This window comes from Diabrotica virgifera, chromosome 10 (genome assembly GCF_917563875.1).
Source record: "Diabrotica virgifera virgifera chromosome 10, PGI_DIABVI_V3a".
NCBI lineage: Eukaryota > Metazoa > Arthropoda > Insecta > Coleoptera > Chrysomelidae > Diabrotica > Diabrotica virgifera.
Genome location: NC_065452.1, coordinates 5,180,698 through 5,202,446, shown reverse-complemented (window position 1 = coordinate 5,202,446; position 21,749 = coordinate 5,180,698). Strand labels below are relative to the sequence as shown.

General features: G+C 35.5%; 1 protein-coding gene across 1 annotated transcript in view; it reads right to left on the bottom strand.

The window, feature by feature from the left end:
• LOC114331645 (striatin-interacting protein 1) overlaps positions 1-21,749 on the bottom strand; it is an 80,144-nt gene that overhangs the window by 32,703 nt on the left and 25,692 nt on the right. Inside the window, exons 3-6 of the mRNA XM_050641486.1 lie at positions 21,348-21,523; positions 15,922-16,235; positions 9,941-10,309; positions 1,086-1,330 (exon numbers count right to left, since the gene is read on the bottom strand). Of these exons, the coding sequence (XP_050497443.1) occupies positions 1,086-1,330; positions 9,941-10,309; positions 15,922-16,235; positions 21,348-21,523 (1,104 nt within the window). The remainder of the gene's footprint in view (positions 1-1,085; positions 1,331-9,940; positions 10,310-15,921; positions 16,236-21,347; positions 21,524-21,749) is intronic.

The window sequence follows — 21,749 nt, the reverse complement described above, 5'->3', positions numbered from 1 at the left end:
CACAAAGTAGCAAAGATCTTTATGACTGTGAGGATCATTTCGATGTAAGTATTTATCTAATTAGGTACCTAATAAATAAGACTTTTTCCATTTCAAGGAAAAAATATTAGGTAGTTGTCGTTTCATGAAATGTGCCTACTTAAACTTGTTTATTTGTTGCAGCTGGAACAAGACATGGATAACTATATAAATTCAAGATTATGGGTGGTCCCCATAAATGTCAACAGATATAGGGCATTCCATAAGAAAAAATATAACTTTGATATACCACTCTTTTTTAGAGCACCCTGTATAATTCACATAATTTTTAGATTGTAGTATTAAAGGCCGTGTATATTTCTGTGAAGAAATTTTTTTAAAATATCTAGTGGTTTTCCGTACAGAGGCTGAGGCTAATAAGATGAACCACCCTGTATATTATTCGTTCTATCACAAAAACATCCTTAGAAGCAGTTTGTACCTCATACAGTACATCTAATTGAGGTGCCCATATAACTACTTTGTATCATCTACATTTTAGAAACTAATACATACTATGATAAATTAGTGTTTACTTACCTATCAAACATATATCTGCGTTTATTCTCGAAAATAAACAGCAAAACAACATACACAAACAGACTGTCCTAACCTATTGCAAATGTTACTCAAACGAACTAATTTCAAATCAAGTTATAACTGTCAAGCAAAAACAATATCGCGCGCAGAATGCAGGCGTCTATGAATTAGACATGATATTTGATCTGTAAAATATTTTCTTGGATATAAGTCAATTCCCATTGATGTTTGAAATCATACATAATAAATGTACCTCTTGAGGTACAGTGTGACTGAAAGGGTTAAGATCATGTTACCTTATGTTGTTTAATATTATTTTGCATAAAGCATAATAGTATATACATTGTAAATCATTATTTGGGAGTGCTCCTTGTAACATTCAAGGTGTCTTGGTTTGGTTATCTCTATTACATCTTTATTGCGATTTTATGTAGTATAGTTGACATTTCATGAATGCATCCAATTCAAGTGATCCAATTTTACAACAAACTAAAAAAAAGTTATTGGAAATTTATAAGTTTACTTACGGCATCTCTTCCGGTAATACATCAGCCATTATATTTATAGAATCTGTTTTTGTTTTTGAGGTAGGAGCGGCAGCAAGTAATATTTTTAATAAAGCTATCATATATTGTGGTAAATTCGGCAACATAGCTTGATAAAGTATTTCTGTAGGTGTCAATTCTATCTCTCCTTCACTAGTAGATATTGGATTTCTAGCTATTTCTTCTTCTTTTTGTACTTGTATTTCGGAAAGAGAGAGATAAATATGCTACAAAAAGAAAACGATATAAATAATAATAATAATAACCGGGTAATTGTGAGAAACAACCTTATCCCAGAGACTAGACGCAATACCATCAGAAGCGAAGTCGAACGGGAGATTCATAACGATGTAGTAATTGAAGATAAAGTCCCTGTTGAAGTTCATAAGCAGATTCCTGAGCTTGCCATACAAGAAACTCAACCTGACAATACAGAGCAGGAAAACAACGAGTTACGTGATAACCTAGTGAACGAAATGGCACGTGCGGTACAGGAGTTTAATGGAACAAACCCACTTAGCAGACCACCGCTACCACTAATAAACTCTTGTAAGAAACTAGGGGCGCTGTTACAAATTGTGAACACTGAAGTCCTACCCAATTATGTCGTAGAAGCCCACACATTAGAATATTTACACATGCTAATCTACTGTGCAGAAATAGCAATTGCTAATGCAATGGGCATTAAGATGAGAACACGACGGGGTACTAACAACGGAAGGAATGGTAACAGAATTGCACCCTGGGAAAAAGACTGCTCGGAAAGGTTGAATTATTGCGTAGGGATATTGGTCAAGTCACAGAATATCTACGAGGTGTAAGAAGTAGAAAAGTCATCAGGAGAGCTGAAGAAATAATACTGAGTACTGCACGATTAACACGATACTCAAGATATGATCCAGAAAACAACACAGCCCAACAGTGCCTGGATACATTAAAACAAAAACTCTCCGTTTATTCAGGACGACTAAGAAGGTACAAAGTGAGTAACAACCGAAAATCCGACAATGCCCTTTTTGAGACTGCTGAGAAGGCCTTCTATCGAAAACTCAATTCCACCGTAGAAAATCTCGATAAGTCTTTCCTAAGCCAAGTAGAAATTCATGAGTTTTGGGGAAATCAACTTTCTACACCAGCTGCTCTTAACAACAATGCTGGATGGAAAGAAGATACGACACAGAACTGCCAACACTACACTACTACTCTCTACGAACCCTTCACCACTGAAGAAGTCTCAAATATCATCAAAGAGGAAATCTTCATCTGGAAATCTCCTGGACCAGATGGAGTTCAAAGCTTCTGGCTTAAGAAGTTTTGGAGTATTCATGATTGCTTATCAACACTAATTAATAATGTTATTTCTAATCTGCAGGAAACACCATTATTTCTAACTCAGGGAACCACTTATTTAATACCGAAGGATCAAAATAACACCCAAGATCCTGAGTAGCCCGGCGTATCTACCAACACAGTGCACTGAACAATATCATAGAGCCTCAACAGAAAGGATGCGCTAAGGGTTCCATGGGATGCAAAGAACAACTTATCATCGACTCAGTCATTTCTAATCAAACATATTCCAAAATGAGGAACCTATTTATTGCCTTCATTGATTACAACAAGGCCTTTCATTCAGTGCCGCATGAATGGCTTAGATATATTGAGAATATATAAAGTCGATGATAACATAGTGACCTTTTTACAGCATATAATGACAGTGGAGGACTAGAATTCACCTTCAAATACCTGGCATTTCTTGACCCAGAAAATACCTTCGATAAAATACCATGACAGATTCATCGAAATATTAGCAACTTTCTAATGCTTATAACCGACGTAAGTTTGGCTAACAATAACTTAATGATGATGTTTGGAATACCTCCGTTCCGATAGAACGACTCAACTTCTATTAGCTGAAATCAAATAGTTTCTAAACTCCAGAAGAATCGCAACAAGTAAAACTACTGCTTATATTCCTCAAGGAAATGGTCAAGTATAAGTTGAATCCTACTGTCTGGGAAGCTGTTCAGCTAGCCTATGAATCACGCGAAGGAGCTAAGAACACAACCTATGAGTTGCGCTGCATTCCAGTCGTTCATTATTATGTATATATATACGGGGTGTCATATCGGCTGACGCCGCATCCCCACACCTAACCGCCATCTATTTCTATCCTGGGCATCTTCCTCTTCCAAATCTCGGTGTTCCATGGCCTTCCTTATCGTGTCATTCCAGAATAGTCTTGGTCTTCCCCTTTTCTTCCTACCTGGGTGTTTCCATTTCAGTAGTTTCTTTGGCCATCGTTGGTCGTCCATTCTAAGTAAGTGACCGAACCTTTTAGGCTTCTTGTCTCGAGCCTGTCTACCGCTGTATCGTGTGCCTGCATCCTTCTTCTTATTTCTTCGTTACGTACTCTGTCCAATCGGGAGATTTCAGCACTTCTACGTATGTAGTCCATTTCCACAGCATTGATCCTTCTTCTGGATTCTGCTGTTAATGTCCAGACTTCGCTTCCATACATTAGCACCGATTCCACAAATGACTTCCCTATTCTTAATTTTGTAGTTCTGGATATATTTTTATCCCACCACACGGAATTCAAGCAACAGGTCACCTCAAACCCACCTCAGACAGGTCTCCTCCTGCCCACCTCAAACAGGTCTGGGTGAGAATGAAAGAAGAGCTTTCTACGACCAATTAGGAGATGTACTGAGTGATATTCCAGCAGAGGAGAAAGTTATAATAGGAGGTGATTTCAATGCACATCTGGGCTTTGGAACTAGAAATGAAGCTGGAGATGACATGCTAGAAATAGCAACAGCATTGGATATGGTGATTGTTAACACATTCTTTAAAAAGAGAGAAACTAAACTTATTACCTACAAAAGTGGACAACATCAATCCCAAATAGACTTCTTCATGATAAGGAAAGAAGACATACGTGAATGCAAGGACTGCAAGGTAAAGTTAGTGAGGCAGTAAGCCAACAACATAAGCTGCTTGTTCTGGACATCGAAGTAAAAAGCGAAACTAAACAAAAATATCGGAGAGGACCACAAAAAATCAGGTGGTGGCTGCTGAAAGATGAGAAAGAAGGTCTATTCAGGAGAAGAATAGTAGAAAAAATATGTTGAAACATGAAAGGAAGCCCTAACACAATTTGGATAAAAATGGCCAATATTATTAGAGAGACGGCTATTGAAATACTTGGGAAAACGTCAGGAAAGAAGTTTGAGGATAAAGAGACTTGGTGGTGGTCAAATGAAGTACAAGGAAAAATAAAAGAGAAGAGAAAATTATATAAAAAGTGGCAAGAAACCAGATCGGACATAGATCTTCAAAACTATATGGTCGCCAAAAAGGAAGCGAAAGTAGCAGTAGCAAAAGCTAAAGCAGAAGCGTATTCAAACCTATACGATCAACTTGATACCAGGGAAGGCGAAGCAAAGATATATAAAATAGCCAAACAGAGAGCAAAGAAAGCAAGAGATTTTAATCAGATTAGATGTATCCGAGATGAAAATAATAAAATACTAATTCACGAAAAGGATGTCAAAAAGAGATGGAGAAAGTATTTTGACAGTTTATTAAATGAAGAATTTGACACACAGCCTGTGGAGTTAACGGAGACAGTAACAGCAATGGTTACCAGAATAACAAACGAGGAAGTGGCTCAAGCGCTTCAAAAAATAAAGAAAGGAAAAGCAGTCGGACCAGATGATATTCCTGGGGAAGTATGGAGAGCATTGGGAGAGACAGGAATAAGATGGCTAGCAGGTTTATTTAATAGAATTATGGAAGTTGGACAAATGCCACACGAATGGAGCAGCAGTATATTAGTACCTGTCTACAGAAACAAGGGAGACATACAACAATGCACAAACTACAGGGCTATAAAACTGCTTAGCCACACCATGAAAATATGGGAAAGAGTAATTGATAGACGGATACGTGAAGAGACCGAAATATCCGAGAATCAGTTTGGCTTTATGCAGGGCAGATCAACAACAGATGCAATTTTCATTATAAGGCAGTTGATGGAAAAATACAGGAGTAAAGAAAAATTACATTGGCCTTAAGCGCAATTTATATATTGCCGCCCGCCCGTTGGACGGACAACTGGACATACTTCCAATTGTGATAATGTGCTTGCAGAACATATTGTGCTTATTCAAAAATCTGAGTCACGCCTAACTCATTATCTTGGCCATAATATTCAGAATGAAATAATAAATTAACATAAAATAATAACAAACCCCAGCGTGCAATCCGCGACTGCACGCGGGGATTTGTCCTAGTTGGGTCAGAGAGAGCAGCATATGTGCCTCCTGATGAGAGACTAATAAGTTTCGAAACCGGTAGGTAGGGGTGCTTGCAGCAATCTCTGATTGGACTAGAATATGGTTCGGCTGTGTTTTCGTTTTGCAACGAAATTGGAAATGGTTATTCATTTTTGATTTTTGATTTACATTTACTCTGTGTGGAGTATGAAGGGAACCATTCTCGTTGGAACTTTACCGCGCTGAGCAGATGGGACGTGAATTGTAAATTGTAGAATTCCCTCATCTTCCTTAGTCTCAGCATCCGTATGGCTTGCAAATTGTAGGAAGCCTCGGAGGTGTAACCAGAGAAGGTTCCCATTGTTTTCATTCTGGTGGGGTGTAGAATAGCATTATGTTGTTTTATATGCCATTAGAGTGAAAACTTTTCTTTTTGCTAGCAGTTGCCGCTAGGGCATCTATGCCATTTCGTTCGTTGCAATCCGGGACTGCACGCTGGGGTTTGTTTTGGTTGGATCAGGGAGAGCAGCATATGTGCCTCCTGATGAGAGACTAATAAGTTTCGAAACCGGTAGGGGTGCTTGCAGCACTCTCTGATTGGACTAGAATATGGTTCGGCTGTGTTTTCGTTTTGCAACGAAATTGAAAATGGTTATTCATTTTTGATTTTTAAATATGCTAATGTTTATATTATTGAATAGAGAATTGAATAACCTTTCAAATCAGCTATTACACGACCCCTATTCTTATTAAAAAAAATCATCGATTACGTCATCACGCCCAGATGGATGACGTCATCAGTATGATATACAGGGTGTAACAAAAATACAGGTCATAAAATTTAATCGCATATTTTGGGACCAAAAATAGTTCGATTGAACCTAACTTACCTTAGTACAAATGTGCACGGAAAAAAAGTTACAGCCCTTTGAAGTTACAAAATGAAAATCGATTTTTTCCAATATATCGAAAACTATTAGAGATTTTTTATTGAAAATGGACATGTGGTATTCTTATGGCAGTAGTATTTTAAGAAAAGATGATAATGAAATTTGGACACCCCATAAAAATTTTATGGGGGTTTGGTTCCTTTTAACCCCCCCAAACTTTTGTGTACGTTCCAATTTAATTATTATTGTAGCGGCATTAGTCAAATACAAGTTTTTAAAAACTTTTTTGTCTCTTAGTACTTTTTCCAAAAGTCAGTTTTTATCGAGATATTTGAATATTTGTCAAATCCACCACATATTTGTATATGGTAAACTACGATTATGGAGACTTGGTAATAATATGAAAATTTATTTATGATTTACATTTTTAAGTATATTTTGAACCATATTAAAAAAGAAGCCACATCTCGATAAAAGATGCTTTATCAAAAAAATACAGAGGCAAAAAAGTTTTAAAAACACTGGTACCGCAGTAATAGTTTAATTGGAACGTACACAAACATTTGGGAGGTTTAAAGGAACAAAACCCTCATAAAATTTTTATGTAAACATATTAAAAAAGAAGCCGCAACTCGATAAAAAATGCCTTATCGAAAAAATACTAAGAGGCAAAAAAGTTTTAAAAATATTGAATTTAACTAATGGCACCACAATCATAATTTATTTGAAACGGACACAAAAGTTTGGGGGGTTTAAGGGAACAAAACCCCCATAAAATTTTTATGGGGTGCACAAATTTCACTATAATTTTTCTTTACCATGTTCCTTCCATAAGAATGCCACATGTCCATTTTCAACAAAACATCTCTAATGGTTTTCGATATATTCAAAAAAATCGATTTTCATTTTGTAACTTCAAAGGGCTGTAATTTCTTTTGTGTGCATATTTGTACTAAGGTAAGTTAGGTTCTTTCGAACTAATTATGGTCCCAGAACATGTGGTTTAATTTATGACCTGTATTTTTGTTACACCCTGTATACATATATGCCAAAAAATTATAATTTAAAAATAAAAATCGACCCGATTCGTAATTTATCTCCAGAGTCGCCCATTCTCGAGAAAATGAAATTATTCCAACTCAAACGTCCTTACTGTACCTATAACTTCAGAGGCTTATATCTTAAAACCATGATTTTTTGTAGCTATGCGCCCATTGAGTCTTTTGTTCTACACATCAAGGACTACCAGAACCCAAAGTTTTAGAGAATTTGACAGAGAGCCATTTCCCATAAGGTTTCTGCGGGGTCCTTTCGGCGTACAGTGGACTCCGATACCGAACACTCTGAATTTATTCCTTATATCGCTATGGGTGACTCTTCTGTGTTTTACAGCCAAATTCTTTAAAATTCGTTGCCCTCTGGGGGTGACTGTAGTCTTTCTGCCATACCCACCCCTTCAAACCTATGTAACAGGATGCTTCTTTTTTTGGAAGTTTTTGGCTCAACCTTCGAACTGGCGATTAAGATACACCACATTTTTTTGCCATTTCTCTTTGACTACATGTGGTATACTTAGTGTGACCAACTCCAATTCAGTCCAATTCGGGACAAGGCTGAAAAAATACCAGAAATCCGGGACTTTTCAATAAAAATCGGGCCATTTTTTTTGTCAGAACTTCAATATCATCATTTTATTGATTATTTAACATTTTTATGTTGTCAATGATATTTTTCATAGGACTAAGCCACAATTGGCTGTAATAATTACATTTTTCTTAGTTTTTTTTTTAATCCGGAAATCGTTCTCAAAAAAGGAAAAATCAACTGATGTTGAATTTTCATGTAAATAGGTATTATAACCTTAGGTTAATATAAAAATGTAAGTGTCATACAATTGTGGCTTCTTCTTCTTTTGGTGCCTATCTGTATCGAATATTGGCGATCATTCTGCCTATAATTATTTTATTAACAGATGCTTTAAATAGATTAGTTGTTGTGGTGGAGAACCAGTTCTTCTGGTTCTTTAACCATGATATTCTTCTTCTCGCTATACCTCGCTTTCCGAATACTTTGCCTTGAAGGATTATTTTCAGTAATCTGTATTTATTTCCGTTTCTCATTATGTGTCTGAGATATTCTAACTATCTCTTTTTAAATGTAAACATCACTTCTCTTTCTTTCCCCATTCTTCGTAGTATGGTCTCGTTGGTTGTCTTGTCCGTCCATGATACCCGCAGAATTCGCCTGTATAGCCACATCTCGAAGGCTTCAAATTTTTGATTGTTTATTAATCCCATCAAAATATAATTGTCAAAAATTCCACAAGAAAACAACTTCAGAATATTTTTGTGTTGATTACTTCTTACTATCATATTTGTCGCACGACTTAATTTGCTTAACAATGAGAAGAAAACCTCTAATTCTTAGAAGAATACATAATGTACTAAAAATTTCAAAATAAAATTATTTTACCAAAACGTTGAAAATTCGGATGGCCCGAAAGCCTTGTGGGACGCCGGGACACTACTTCGTAATTCGGGCCATGTCCCGGATTTTTCGGGCTAGTTGGTCACACTAGGTATACTCTGAAAGAGCAGTAACATAAGAGATTTGCTCAACAGAAAGATCTTTACAATCACCCATATGAAAAAATTTCAATAGAAAATATTCGTCTTTTAGAAATTAACATATTTCTATTAATATCTTAAAACAAAAAATTAAACAATAAATTAAACAACAAATTAAAAAAATAACATTAATATAGAACAATGTTAACACTCACCACTGCAAATTTTAAGAAAATTGAACAGCAATCATTAATTTAACTAAAAAACTAAAGTTGAAAAAAGTCGAGTCATTGCACAATTTTAGCACATTCTATTACCATCTGTCAAGTTTTCACAATCCAATAAAAAAGTTTCACCATTTTTAACTTAATTATGTAGCATGGTTATTAAGTAATTAAGTAAGAAATTAAGTAATTGTTATTTAACCCATTCAGAAGTTCCGTATAACTTTGAACATATTTTTAAGGTGCTTCAAATTAAAAAAAAAGAATGTGTGTGTACTTTGTACGCACGTAAGATATGATTTCAACGAAATAAAGATACTTAAAAGTTTATTTGTATTTTATTTAATTAGTAAACTAATTTTGATATTACCACTTTCAATTTTTTTTTATTAAAACAACACCAAAAATTAAAAAAAAAAGATAACAATCGTCCGTGTCAGGATTTGAACCTGGGACCTTCGAGTTATGTAGTCGAATGCTCTACCAATAACCCACGAGGGTTTTGTTTTTACGGCTTCTGCGACGTAATTACAAACGACGGTGACAAATAGATCAAGTGAAGTATTAAATTTAATATAAAAATGTTTAAAATACTTATTATCTTACCCCCAAGGAAGACAAATCCAAAGACACAAAAATTATAATAAATATATTTACTAAAAACACTAATATATTATTTTCAAACATTAGTTGCGCTGATACATACATAACTTGGATGATTTAGCAACTAACAAGACACTGTCGGTGTGCGCATGCGCCAGGGAATGTAAAAAATTCACCCTCGTACCTAAAGAAGTATCACTTCAGAAACTGATATTTCTAGGGCGAGTCTAATAAATTGAGCAGGGACTGTACAGTTCACATTTATAAACTTACTTCATTTAATGTTTTTAAACCCTCGTGAATTGGCTCAGGTAGTCCAAATAAAGTTGTTCTGTCCCCTGGAAGACTATAACCCAAAAATTTCATCCGTGCAGTGTCTAAAAATAAATCAATGTCTTTTTGCCTGACTTTAGGCTTCCAAGGCAATCCTTTAGGTAAAATTAGTGAATTTGGAGAAGGTGGTGAAATAGGCCTATACGTCTCATGATTGTTATGATATATTTGATCGTTACTTTCATTAGGCGGTTGGTTTTCATCAAAATCTTGTAATTCATTAACATCTTCATTTTTTATTCCTACTATGGCATTCAGCACCATATCCAAGGTATCATGATCGTCCAAAACGCTTTGTTTTATTAAGCTCTAAAAATAAATTACATACATAAAATCCAAAATTACATAACTTATATTAAATTTACAATTTTTCTAATACCGGCCATAGGCGTACCCTTTTTGTAGGACAACGGTTATTTTATCGCATAACTTTTTCGTCTTTAACTTTTAAGCATATTTGACACTGGATTATTAAATTCTGAGGTATTCTAGGACTAAAAGCTACTCTTGCTTTAAGTCGGTAGGATACACCGTGTTTTAGAAAAATCAATTTGAAAATCTTTCGTTTTTTGAATTTGAAAAAAAGTTAAAAAAAACTATTTAGAAAAACGAAAACTCGTACGTTTATTTGTCTTCCAGAGATGAATCGATTTCATCAATTGCAAATTTCTAGTAGGTACTGGTCATATGCGTCCGTTTTGGCTAGGTGTCCAATAACAAATATTCAGAATTCATATCCGATATTGAACAGAATAATTATATCACCCAGTAGATTGCACGAATTTATTTGTTTTTATATTCACACACGTAGATTATTAGTTTAGATCCAAATTGGTCAATTATCAACAATATAATTTGGAAATGACACGAAAGTGCTGACAAAAGTAGAATTATTTACCTTAATTAAATATACAAATCACGCGGGCATCGTGTCACCAATGACCCAATTTAAGCTTCTATAAAACCAAGATATTTGGCCTAGAAAAAGAGCATTCATCAGTCTACATCAGTCTTTAGCTTATCGCGTATCAGTAATTAGTCAGTGTTCGGAAGTACTCCAGGGGTAGCATTACCCTAGTGTCGGTTCTATCAATAAATATCTTTATCGCTATTCGGTGTTTATATCCTTATCTTTATACGAACTTTATACACTAGGTCTACGGTTATTTTATCACATAACTTTTGTCTTTAATTTTTAAGCACTCTTGACATTAGATTATTAAATTGGCTGTATAGACCGATATCCGATACAGCCATAACACAAAGACTGTGGTGTAAGAGTGTGTTTTAGAGGTAGCACCTTTTATTGGAACGACCACAACAAACGTCATAGACGGGAGATTGTTTTTTGATAACTGGTCCTCATAAGGCACTCAACTCTCACGTATGGCTCCACGTGCCACATCCCGGGCAACTGCATTGGTCTGCAGGCTAAACTAAGTGAGGGTAGCCACACATGGTGATAGGTTGGACAGTGGCAGCTGGCTGTTACAAAACTGACCATGCGGCGAGAATGATAGCCACAGAAACGGCACATATACAGCGGTGCAGAAGGCAAAGGGAAACCACTGCACTATTTTCCCAAGAGAATTTCTTCCCATAACGATGACAATTTCAGTAAGTGAAGATGGAATGTGTAGCGACCCGACTCACGCACGGCACTATCTCGGTTCCGGGTCGGATGGTGTGAAATTTGCTACCGGCTGCCAAGGTGTGAGGGACCAGGCACCTGGCAGAAATTGTGCGACTGAATCCAAATTTTCATTTAATTTAAGAAAATGTCAGCGAATTGGTACATGGAACGTCCAGGGACTGATCCAAAACCCTGGAAAGTTACACATAATTGAAAAAGAGATGGCAGACCACAATCTTTCGGTACTGGGACTTCTTTCGGTACTGGGACTATCAGAAACTCACTGGAGAGGAAAAGGGCATTTTAAAACAACTGCTGGCAACGTCGTCTATTTTTCAGGCCCAGATAACAAAAGTACAAATGGAATCGCAATAATTGTACCCTCTAAACTTAACGACTGCGTAATTGGATATAATACTATTGATGACAGGATCATATCCCTTAAAATGAGAATATCCACCAATACCCTACACCTTGTCCAGGTATACGCTCCTACAACAGCTGCACAAGAAGAAGACATCAACAGGTTCTATGGTCGTCTAGAAGAAACTGTTCGCGCTATTACGAATCGTGAACTCGTCATAATTTTAGGAGATTTTAACGCCAAAGTGGGGTCATCTAATGAAAATATTGAAGGAGTGCTGGGCAAAAATGGACTGGGACTAGTGTTGCCAGGTCCGATTTGTTTTTAATCGGTACATAAGCAAAATCAAATCGGGATTTAGGGTTGTAGATCGGGACAACCCTAACTCGGGTTTTAGGTTCTACTTACTGTCTACTTTAAAGATGAACTTGTACCGTTGGTTGCTTTTACTTGGGGGGTGACAGTTACAGATACCCCTTCTCAGGGGTGAAAAAGGGCGTTTAAGGTACGTCAAAAAATGGATCAACTGACTAACTCTAAAAAACTTTTGTTCTATATAATTTTTAAACTAAGTCAATACTTTTCGAATAATTTTATAGAAAAAATATTCTTAGCAAAAATGTAGCTTTTAAAAAAGCAAAAAAATTGTATGTTCAGAAAGTCTATAAAACCAGTAAAAGCAAAGTTGTAGCTCATCAAAAATACGTTCTTATTCGTCAAATTCCAAATCGAATTTTTCAACTTGAAATAACCAAAAAATTAAGCAATTTTCGGGCAAAACATATTAAAAGTTTTTAAAGTGTTAAAAAATCTTTAATTTTGTTTTATATAAAAGTCTCTAACATTAAAACTAAGCGAGTTACGCTCAAAATAAAGTTGGCTCCTTTTTTTAGTAAAAAAAATGGTGAAAATCTCCCCCTATTTAGCACCGTAAATAAAATTAATCGTTACCGCTTTACCATTTACTTTATATGTTTATAATTTATACGATATGTAAGGTTTGCCTCTTGGGAGTGCTTAGTTTTGAAAAAAATTGGTTTTATAGTAAAAATAGAAATTCTAAAATATTTGAAATGCCCTTTTTTCAAAAATTACTTAAAAAGTATTAGGGATACTAAAAATCTCAAGGAGTAAAAAGTAGGTAGGTTTTCAAAAATTGGTTCAAATATGGCTGTTCATATTTTGCATACACTCGTGATTAGTGACTCGTTCAGGCCCTTTTAATCATGTCAAAAATACATAGGAAAAGTAAATTGTTTGTAAAGCGGTAACGATTAATTTTATTTGGGGTGCTAAGTAGAGGGAGATTTTCACAATTTTTTTACCAAAAAAGAGTCAACTTGATTTTGAGCATAACTCACTTAGTTTTGATGCTAGAAACTTTTTTAAAACAATAAAATAAAGCTTGATTAAAAAAGTTTCAATTGGTTTTTCCCGAAAAGTGCTTCATTTCTTGGTTATTTAACGTTGAAATATTTGATTTGGAATTTGACGGATGGGAACGTATTTTTCATTAGCTATAAATTTGCTTTTGCTGGGTCTATAGACTTTACGAATACACAGCTCTCTTTGTGTTTTTCTAAGCTACATTTTTGCTAAAAAATAGTTTTTTCGATAAAATACTTACTTTTTGAGTTATTTGTGAAAATCGACTGAAAACGTGATTTTTTTTGTCGAAAAATAAACATTTTCAATCGTAAATAACTCGAAAAGTATTAACTAAGTTAAAATTCTATAGAACTAAAATTGCTTAGAATTTAGTCAAATAATGCATCTCCGGACTTATTTTAAACGCGCGGTTTTTCACCCCCAGCTAGGGGTGACTGTCACCCCCCGAGTAAAAGCAACCAACGGCACAAGCCGTCCAAATTTTCATACAATTCGGAGTTGATCCTGAAAATTACACGGTATCGCCGTATTTCCCGTTCATTTACTGGACTACGTTTTCTATAATCTGTATTTAATCCTACATAATAATAATAATCAGACGAAATTACAAAAAAAATCGTAGATTAAGTAAATTATTTATTTTTTATTAAAATTATATTTTTCATTCGATTTTCCCGCTTTTAGGAGTGCCTTGTTTTTATAACATAGTTATAAAATTCACTGCAAGTCCCCCTGAAATTGGTTTTCGTGGGTGAAAATCGGGACATTTAGTGTCCCGATCAGGTACAAATCGGTACGCGTCCCCAGACCCCTGAAAATCGGAACGTCCGGCGCAAATCGGGACACCTGGTAACGCTAACTGGGACAGAGAAATGAGAATGGCGACCGTTTAGTGGAGTTATGTGTAGAACAACATCTTACAATTACAAACTCGTTATATCAACATCATCCACGGAGATTATACACATGGCGCAGCCCAGATGGACAAACAAGGAATCAAGTAGACTACATCCTAATAAGATCAAGATGGAAGTCGTCGTCCATCAACTGTAAAACATATCCTGGCGCAGACTGTGGAAGCGATCATCAACTCCTGGTATTGAACGTTCGACTTCGTTTTAAAGTCCCCAAAAGAAGACCCAGAGAAAAGTCATGTCTCTAAATCCATCAAAAATCAATGACTTCCAACAAAACCTAGAAGATGCTCTTTCTTTAGACCAAGTATATAGTGACCCTGAGAGCACTTGGATCTATCTCAAAGATAAGGTAATCGAGGCTGCAAAAGACTGTGAGGCAGCGGTTTCCACTGGCCGTAAGCCATGGATATCCGATAATACGTGGACTGTGATTCAACGCAGAAAAGAACATAAAATTAGATACGGAACAAACGATGAATACAGAGCGTTATCGAGAGAAATCAGAAAACAGTGCCGCAAAGATAAAGCTGATTACATCTCTCAAATATGCAGAGAGATAGAGGAACATGGCTGTCGAAATGAACCGAGGGACTTATTCCAGAAAATCAAACTCCTTACCAAAGAATTTAAACCTCAAGCGTGGTCTGTAATAGATAAGGGAGATGGGGTGGTTTTCTTGCGAAGGGGTTGTAGCTCAATAATCGAAATGCGCGTGATTTAAGAGTTTATTCTTAGAATATATAAGCTATAGGAATTATATCCGCGATACGATATATTTTAATTTTTTTCAGCATGTTTCTCTTAAGTTAAATCAATTAAAGTGTTGTAAACTACATAATTTCAAGAGTTCATAAATAGCTCGTAATTCTGCCGCAAAGATCGATTCAATATCCCTATTTTTAAGTAGTGAGGGGGGCTGACTCAGCTCCCCACTAAAATATTAAATTCCTGCTCAGTGTAACGAGCTCAAAATTTTTAATTTGCGGAATATGAAAGTTCATAAAATCAGCGCTATTTGTTTTTTAATTTTTGCAAGTGAGGGGGGGGGGGGCAGCTCAACACGGGTCAATCTGAACAGACTTTCGATATTTTTCCATCGGTATTTTAAGAAATACACTTCACTGTAAGGAGGCCAGCATAACACTAAGATATATCGGAAACTCTTCAGAACACTACAATAGTTCACACAGTTCTCAAAACCATCAATTCCGCAAAGCTTCGTTGATTCATAAATAATGAGTTCTGAGAATTTTATGGTTTAATCAGTTTTGCCAATTTGTTTATTTTCTTTACATGCTCAGTCTAGCTTCTCAGTACACGTGATAATTCATTTAATTTATTTAGCATAAAACAAATATTAAAAGAAAATGGAGAAATATATAAAAAAATATACAATTTCCTATATTTTGTAGGTTGTCCGTTTTCTCGGACGCGCAGTTTGTTATGATTCTCTTTTCAAGCGGGAATAAAGTATCCTATTTCACAAGTTGTATAAGTATCTGATTTTATTTGTTTGTAATCCAATTGTCTGATAAAAATTCCTTGAAACTAAACTACACTAATACTAACTACACATAACAGATATACATACATACTAGCATGTATTATTTGCACTTACTCTTCTAAATGGTCTAGCATTTCTTTTTTGATTTTGGGCTTCCAGAAGATCAGATGCACTAGCAGGAGGAGAGGATGATCTCATAGTCTTCGTAATCTCTAAGGTATCTTCATTATAAAGAGGCAGTCCCATTTTTTTTCTTTTTTCCAATTTAAGATCTTTTAAGGTGTTCATACCTCCTAAAAATACCAAAATCAGCTTCCATAACAGCAGTAATACTTTTTTCATAGGAAAGTGAGGAGCTGAACCACTGCAGAATCTGGTTACCATACTGAGGAGCTTGATAATAAGCATATCATCACCAGATGATGACGCTAGAATAAAAATAATATAGAGTTACTAAGTGAAAGCAATGATTTCATAGTATTTATTTATATAAATATAAGTAGGTACATTCTTGTTCATATTTCATCTTTTTTTTATTAAATCAGACTATTTAGCAATCAAAACACAAATAAAGTTCTATAAGCTAATCTGATGGCTGCGGAACAAAGGGCTCCTATTGGCTTGGTGAGCCTTCTTTTCCAGTGACAATACCACTTTAACCGTTTCTCAGGCCAGCTGGCCAATTCCTTTTGAGTTGGCATGATGTTCTATTAAAGGTTGAAGTAGGGGTTGCTGTGTGATTCCAGTCCTTCATGGTGCTTCATGCTATATTTAGCGATCACATCCTGTATGAACGGGATTCTTAGGTCTTCATGAAGCGTTAGGGTTTGATACATCAGGGTATCAGATATCATTCGCAGTATTTTCGATTGGCTTCTTTGAATTATATACTCAGTGACATTAGAAGTGTTACACTCAGAAGAAATCATTTCTGGAACTTATTTTTTTGGCAACATATTACATTTTCATTAAGAATGAAACGATAACATTGGCAAGACTTTTTATTGACATTTAATAAAAAAAAATTAACAATGTGTTTGGCGACCTCCTAGCTGAATACACTCCTGTACACGTCTAGGCATTGACAAAATAAGATAATCGATATCTGGTTGTGGCATGTCGTTCCAAGCAACTTGAATTTCATGGATTAACTGTGCCAGAGTCTGTGGAGGATGGTGCAAAGTGGACAGTCTCCTCCCCATCATATCCCACACATGTTCGATAGGATTTAAACCCAGCGAACGGGGTAGCCACGGCAAAAAATTAACGCCAGCTTCTTGGAAAAAGTCCATAGTTTGACGAGCAAGAAAAAGGGCGTTTCGACGACCGTCTAGATAAGGCAGTAGACTGGTTTGTAAGATGTCATCAACATAACGCGCATCTGTCATACTGCCTCGAATAAACAAAAGTGGTGATCTGCTACCATAGGCATTAACCCCCCAAACCATTACTCCAAATGTCCTGTGTAGATGCCTCTCAACAGCAAACCCGATATCTCGTCGACTTATCGTCTGGCGATAAGGCGTCGTATGGCGGCGTCTTATCATCTTACGACCATCATGCATACCTAAACAAAATCGCTATTAATCGCTGAATGCTGCATTATGCCATTCTGCCACCCAATGCTGCCGTTCTCTGCACCAATTCAAACGTTGAGGGCAGTGGTCCGCAGTCAAAGGAAGCACTCGTGGTGGGCGGAATGCAACCAGTACAAAGGCTCCATTTCCAATGTCCATTTTCAATAAAAAATCTTTAATAGTTTTCGATATATTGAAAAATCGATTTTCATTTTGTAACTTCAAAGGGCTGTAACTTTTTTTATGAGCAGATTTGCACTAAGGTAAGCTAGGTTCAATCGAACTATTTTTGACTCCAGAATGTGTGGTATAATTTATGACCAATCTTTTCGGGACACCCTGTATATGACATACCGTATCCGTACTTTTTGGAGTCAATTCGGATTTATCAGAGCTAAAAAGTGTATGTAATATGTATGTACAAAACTTATAAAAACGTAAATAATAGTATCATATTATGTGTATATTGCCACATCCTTTGTATATACAGTGTGTCAATTTTAAAACTTACAATGGCTACATCTCACGAACAAAAGCTGAAAACGAAAAATGCTTGAAACCGTTTCTAGGATAGTAAGGGGGAACTAAAATGGCATGAAAGAGAACTCACCCCCATCAACCCCCTAGGCCCCACCCACCACAACCCAAACAGTTTAAATTGCAAACCCCTACTTGTGATATATCATTGAAGAGGCTATAAAAAATGCTATCCAATAATATAAACAATAATTATACAGGGTGAAGCAATAATTGTGAAACATTGGCTTAAATGAAAAATTTAATGAGGTTTTGTTGAATTGCAAATTTGATAAAAACGTCAATTAAATAAATTTGCAAAGTGGGTTCCGTTGTTTTGTAAACAATAATACAGTCTATTTCAAATTCTGCACGAAATTTGGCAAATGTTTTTCTAGTAATAGGGCGACATGCTTGAGTAATTATTTCTTGCAATTTCCCAAGTGACGCAAGTTAAGTTTTATAAACAACTGATTTAAGGTAAAAATAGCAAATTAAGTTTTAATTCAACAAAAAAAAAGTTCGAGCGGACATTTACCATTTAAAATAATAGTCCGGGAGATAGCATTACAAATACAAAAGTCATAGTAAGCCAGCTGATATTAACACCCTGTATAATTAATTTTTATACCATTGGATGGTACTTTTTATAGTAGAATAGTATATTACTTTTTTCTATGGGGTTACCTTAAATCAGTTGTTTATAAAACTCAACTTGCATCACTTGGGGAATTGCGAGAAAGAATTACTCAAGCATGTCACCCTATTACTAGAACATTTGCCAAATTTCGTGCAGAATTTGAAAATAGGCTGTATTATTGTTTACCAAACAACGGAATTCACATTAAATATTTACTTAATTGACATTTTTAATCAATTTGTAATTCAACAAAACCTTAGTAAATTTTTCATTTAAGCCAAAGTTTCACAATTATTGCTTCACCCTGTATAATTATTATTTATACCATTGGATAGCATTTTTTATAGCCTTTTCAATGATGTATCACAAGTAGGGGTTTGCAATTTAAACTTTTTTGGGTGTGATGGGTGGGGCCTAGGGGGTTGATGGGAGTGAGTTCTCTTTCATGTCATTTTAGTTCCCCCTTACTATTCTAGAAACGGTTTCAAGCATTTTTTGATATCTGCTTTTGTTCGTGAGATATAGCCATTGTAAGTTTTTAAATTGACACACTGTATAGAAAAAGTTAACCTCACTTCATCCTTATAACAGCGATAATTAATTTTATTCTTTGATTTAATTTTTTTTTGGGAACGAGGAAAATAAAATTATTTCACATCATTAGTTTTCCATGTATTTTTACAGTGAACAACACAACAAATAACGTGATATGCCATTTTTTTTAAATGTCCCGTTTAAACATACAATAAAGCGTCCTTACAAAGATTCAAGCAACCGCCACCATGAGCAGGTCCGTCGATTTTGCTTTGACACTTTGATAACGCTCGGAGCGAATACAATTTTGTTAGAAATATATCTAAAACTGTTATAACTAGATAAATTTATAAAGTGTTTTTGTTAACCCTTATTCCATTTGACTCTTTTTTCCTCAGAAATATAAATGTGTTAAAACGCTGACCTAACTAAAAAAGGGTCCTTATTTTAGAGAGAATTTGACAAAAACTAATCGTAAGTATAAGATCCGTCATCGTTGACGAGAAGTAAACACACAAATTGCTTCACATTCTGGCTATTCTGCGGAGTAACTAATTTGGGTCTATATTCATACGAAAATGTTAAGTATTTAACTAACTTCGCGCTAAACAAATATAGACACTTGGTGCCATCTCTTAGCGACTAATTATTATTAACGTCATAGGTCTTTGTTCACACGATATATACTTTTATTTTAAGTAGATCTGAATTAATAAGTCAATTTCGTCATATTTTGACTTAAGCCTACGTTCTTGCGAAGCGGCGATTAAACAGAAGTGGTGATAGTATACATCCCTGACGGACCCTACATTTGATTTTGATTTCGTCGGATTCTCCTGTCACTGTCCGGATAGATGATGTTTGATTTCAGTACAGATTGCTGATAATTCTTAATCACAGGTGTTTATTCCAATATTGTTCAATATCTTTATCAGCTTGTCGTGCTTTACTGTATCGAACGTTTTATGGTAATCAATGAAGCATGTATAAATATCGCAATTTACGTCTCTACATCGTTGAAATAGCACTTGTATACTAAAGAGAGCCTCTCTCGTACTTACTGCATTCTGAAAACAAAACTGTATATGTACACCAATCCTTTGATGTATAACTTTTAGAACCAATTTTAAAATATGGCTCATTAAGCTGATGGTTCGGAAATCACTGATTGGATCACGGATCACGGATTGTTTTCTTTGGTAAAGCAATAAACGTCGACTTCAGCCATGTTCTTGGTATTACTCCGCTTAAATATATGTCATTAAATATTTTTGTTGACTTGACTTGACAACAAGTCAAGTCAACAACAGTCAAAAGTTCAGACTTGAAGTCAAGAATTTATAAAGCCAGTGTAAGACCAATAATGACATATGCATCAGAAACCAGACCCGATACAGTCACAACAGAAAGACTACTGGAAACGGCAGAGATGAGAGTACTGAGAAGAATTACAGGAAATACACCGAGAGATCGAAAGAGGAGCGAAGATATTAGAAGACAATGTAACGTACAGTGTATAAACGAATGGACACTAAATAGGAAAAAAGAATGGAACAACCACATAACCAGAATGGGGGAGACACGTGTGGTCAAAATAGCACGAGATAAATCACCAATCGGTAGAAGAAGTATCGGCCGACCGCTAAAGATACTGACGTGTCTGGCACAAAAAGATGGAGTGACAACCTTCCATAAAGGTATCAATCGGCCAATGAACAAGCAGAATTGCTTATAAAGAAGAAGAAATATTTTTGTTAGGCGTTAAGTACCGTCGGTGTTAAATAGTTTTATGAGTTCAGCATATGCATTGTCAGGTCCAGGAGCTTTGCCATCTTTTAGTTGTGATATTGTTTTTTCACTTCATCTGATGTGATTGGTAAGTGTCATCACATACAGTTGAGTCCACGAGTCTTTACCCGTGCGTCATCATTTAAAGCATACGAAATAAGTCGATGATAAGTCGGAAATTTAAATTTACTAAACGCAACAGCAAGTGACAGTAAGTAGCTACTGCTCCTATTACGGGTTAAAATTTGAGTTATCAAATATGTGTTTTATCTCGCCAGGTTATTAATGACGCACGGGTAAAGACTCGTGGACTCAACTGTATGTAGGATGGAGGTTATTCAGATCTAGTATCATCAAAGAATTCTTGTATATATTTTGTCCATATGCAGATTTCTTGATTTTTGTCTGTGATGATATTCCCCTGTACCAAGGAACCAATATACAATAAAAGCATTTTATTAATAAAACTATTGAGAATGTCTTACCTATTTCATGACAAAATGACTTCACTTCTTCCTCGTACTCCGTAGACTGTGTATCTTTTTCATTCCTAATGACTTCAGTTATTGTGTATAAAACGGACAAAATAACTCTTAAATCTTGGGAATCTGCCAAAGATATAGCAATTTTTCTCATGGCTACGTGTGCTGCAGTACTATTCCTACAAGAAATTCCCTATACTATGAAACATAATTTTGCAAACAAAGTACGTATTTCTTCTTAAAAAAAAATAATTATCGTTGAAAGACAACCAAATTAAATTTTTCAGACAGTGACAGCACAAACAAAGTTTTTATACACAATACAGTGATGCCGGGACTTTCGCTCTTTTTTTTCTCTGGTATAAATAACACCGACCTTGTCGACCTGGTCACGTAGCTCTGTTA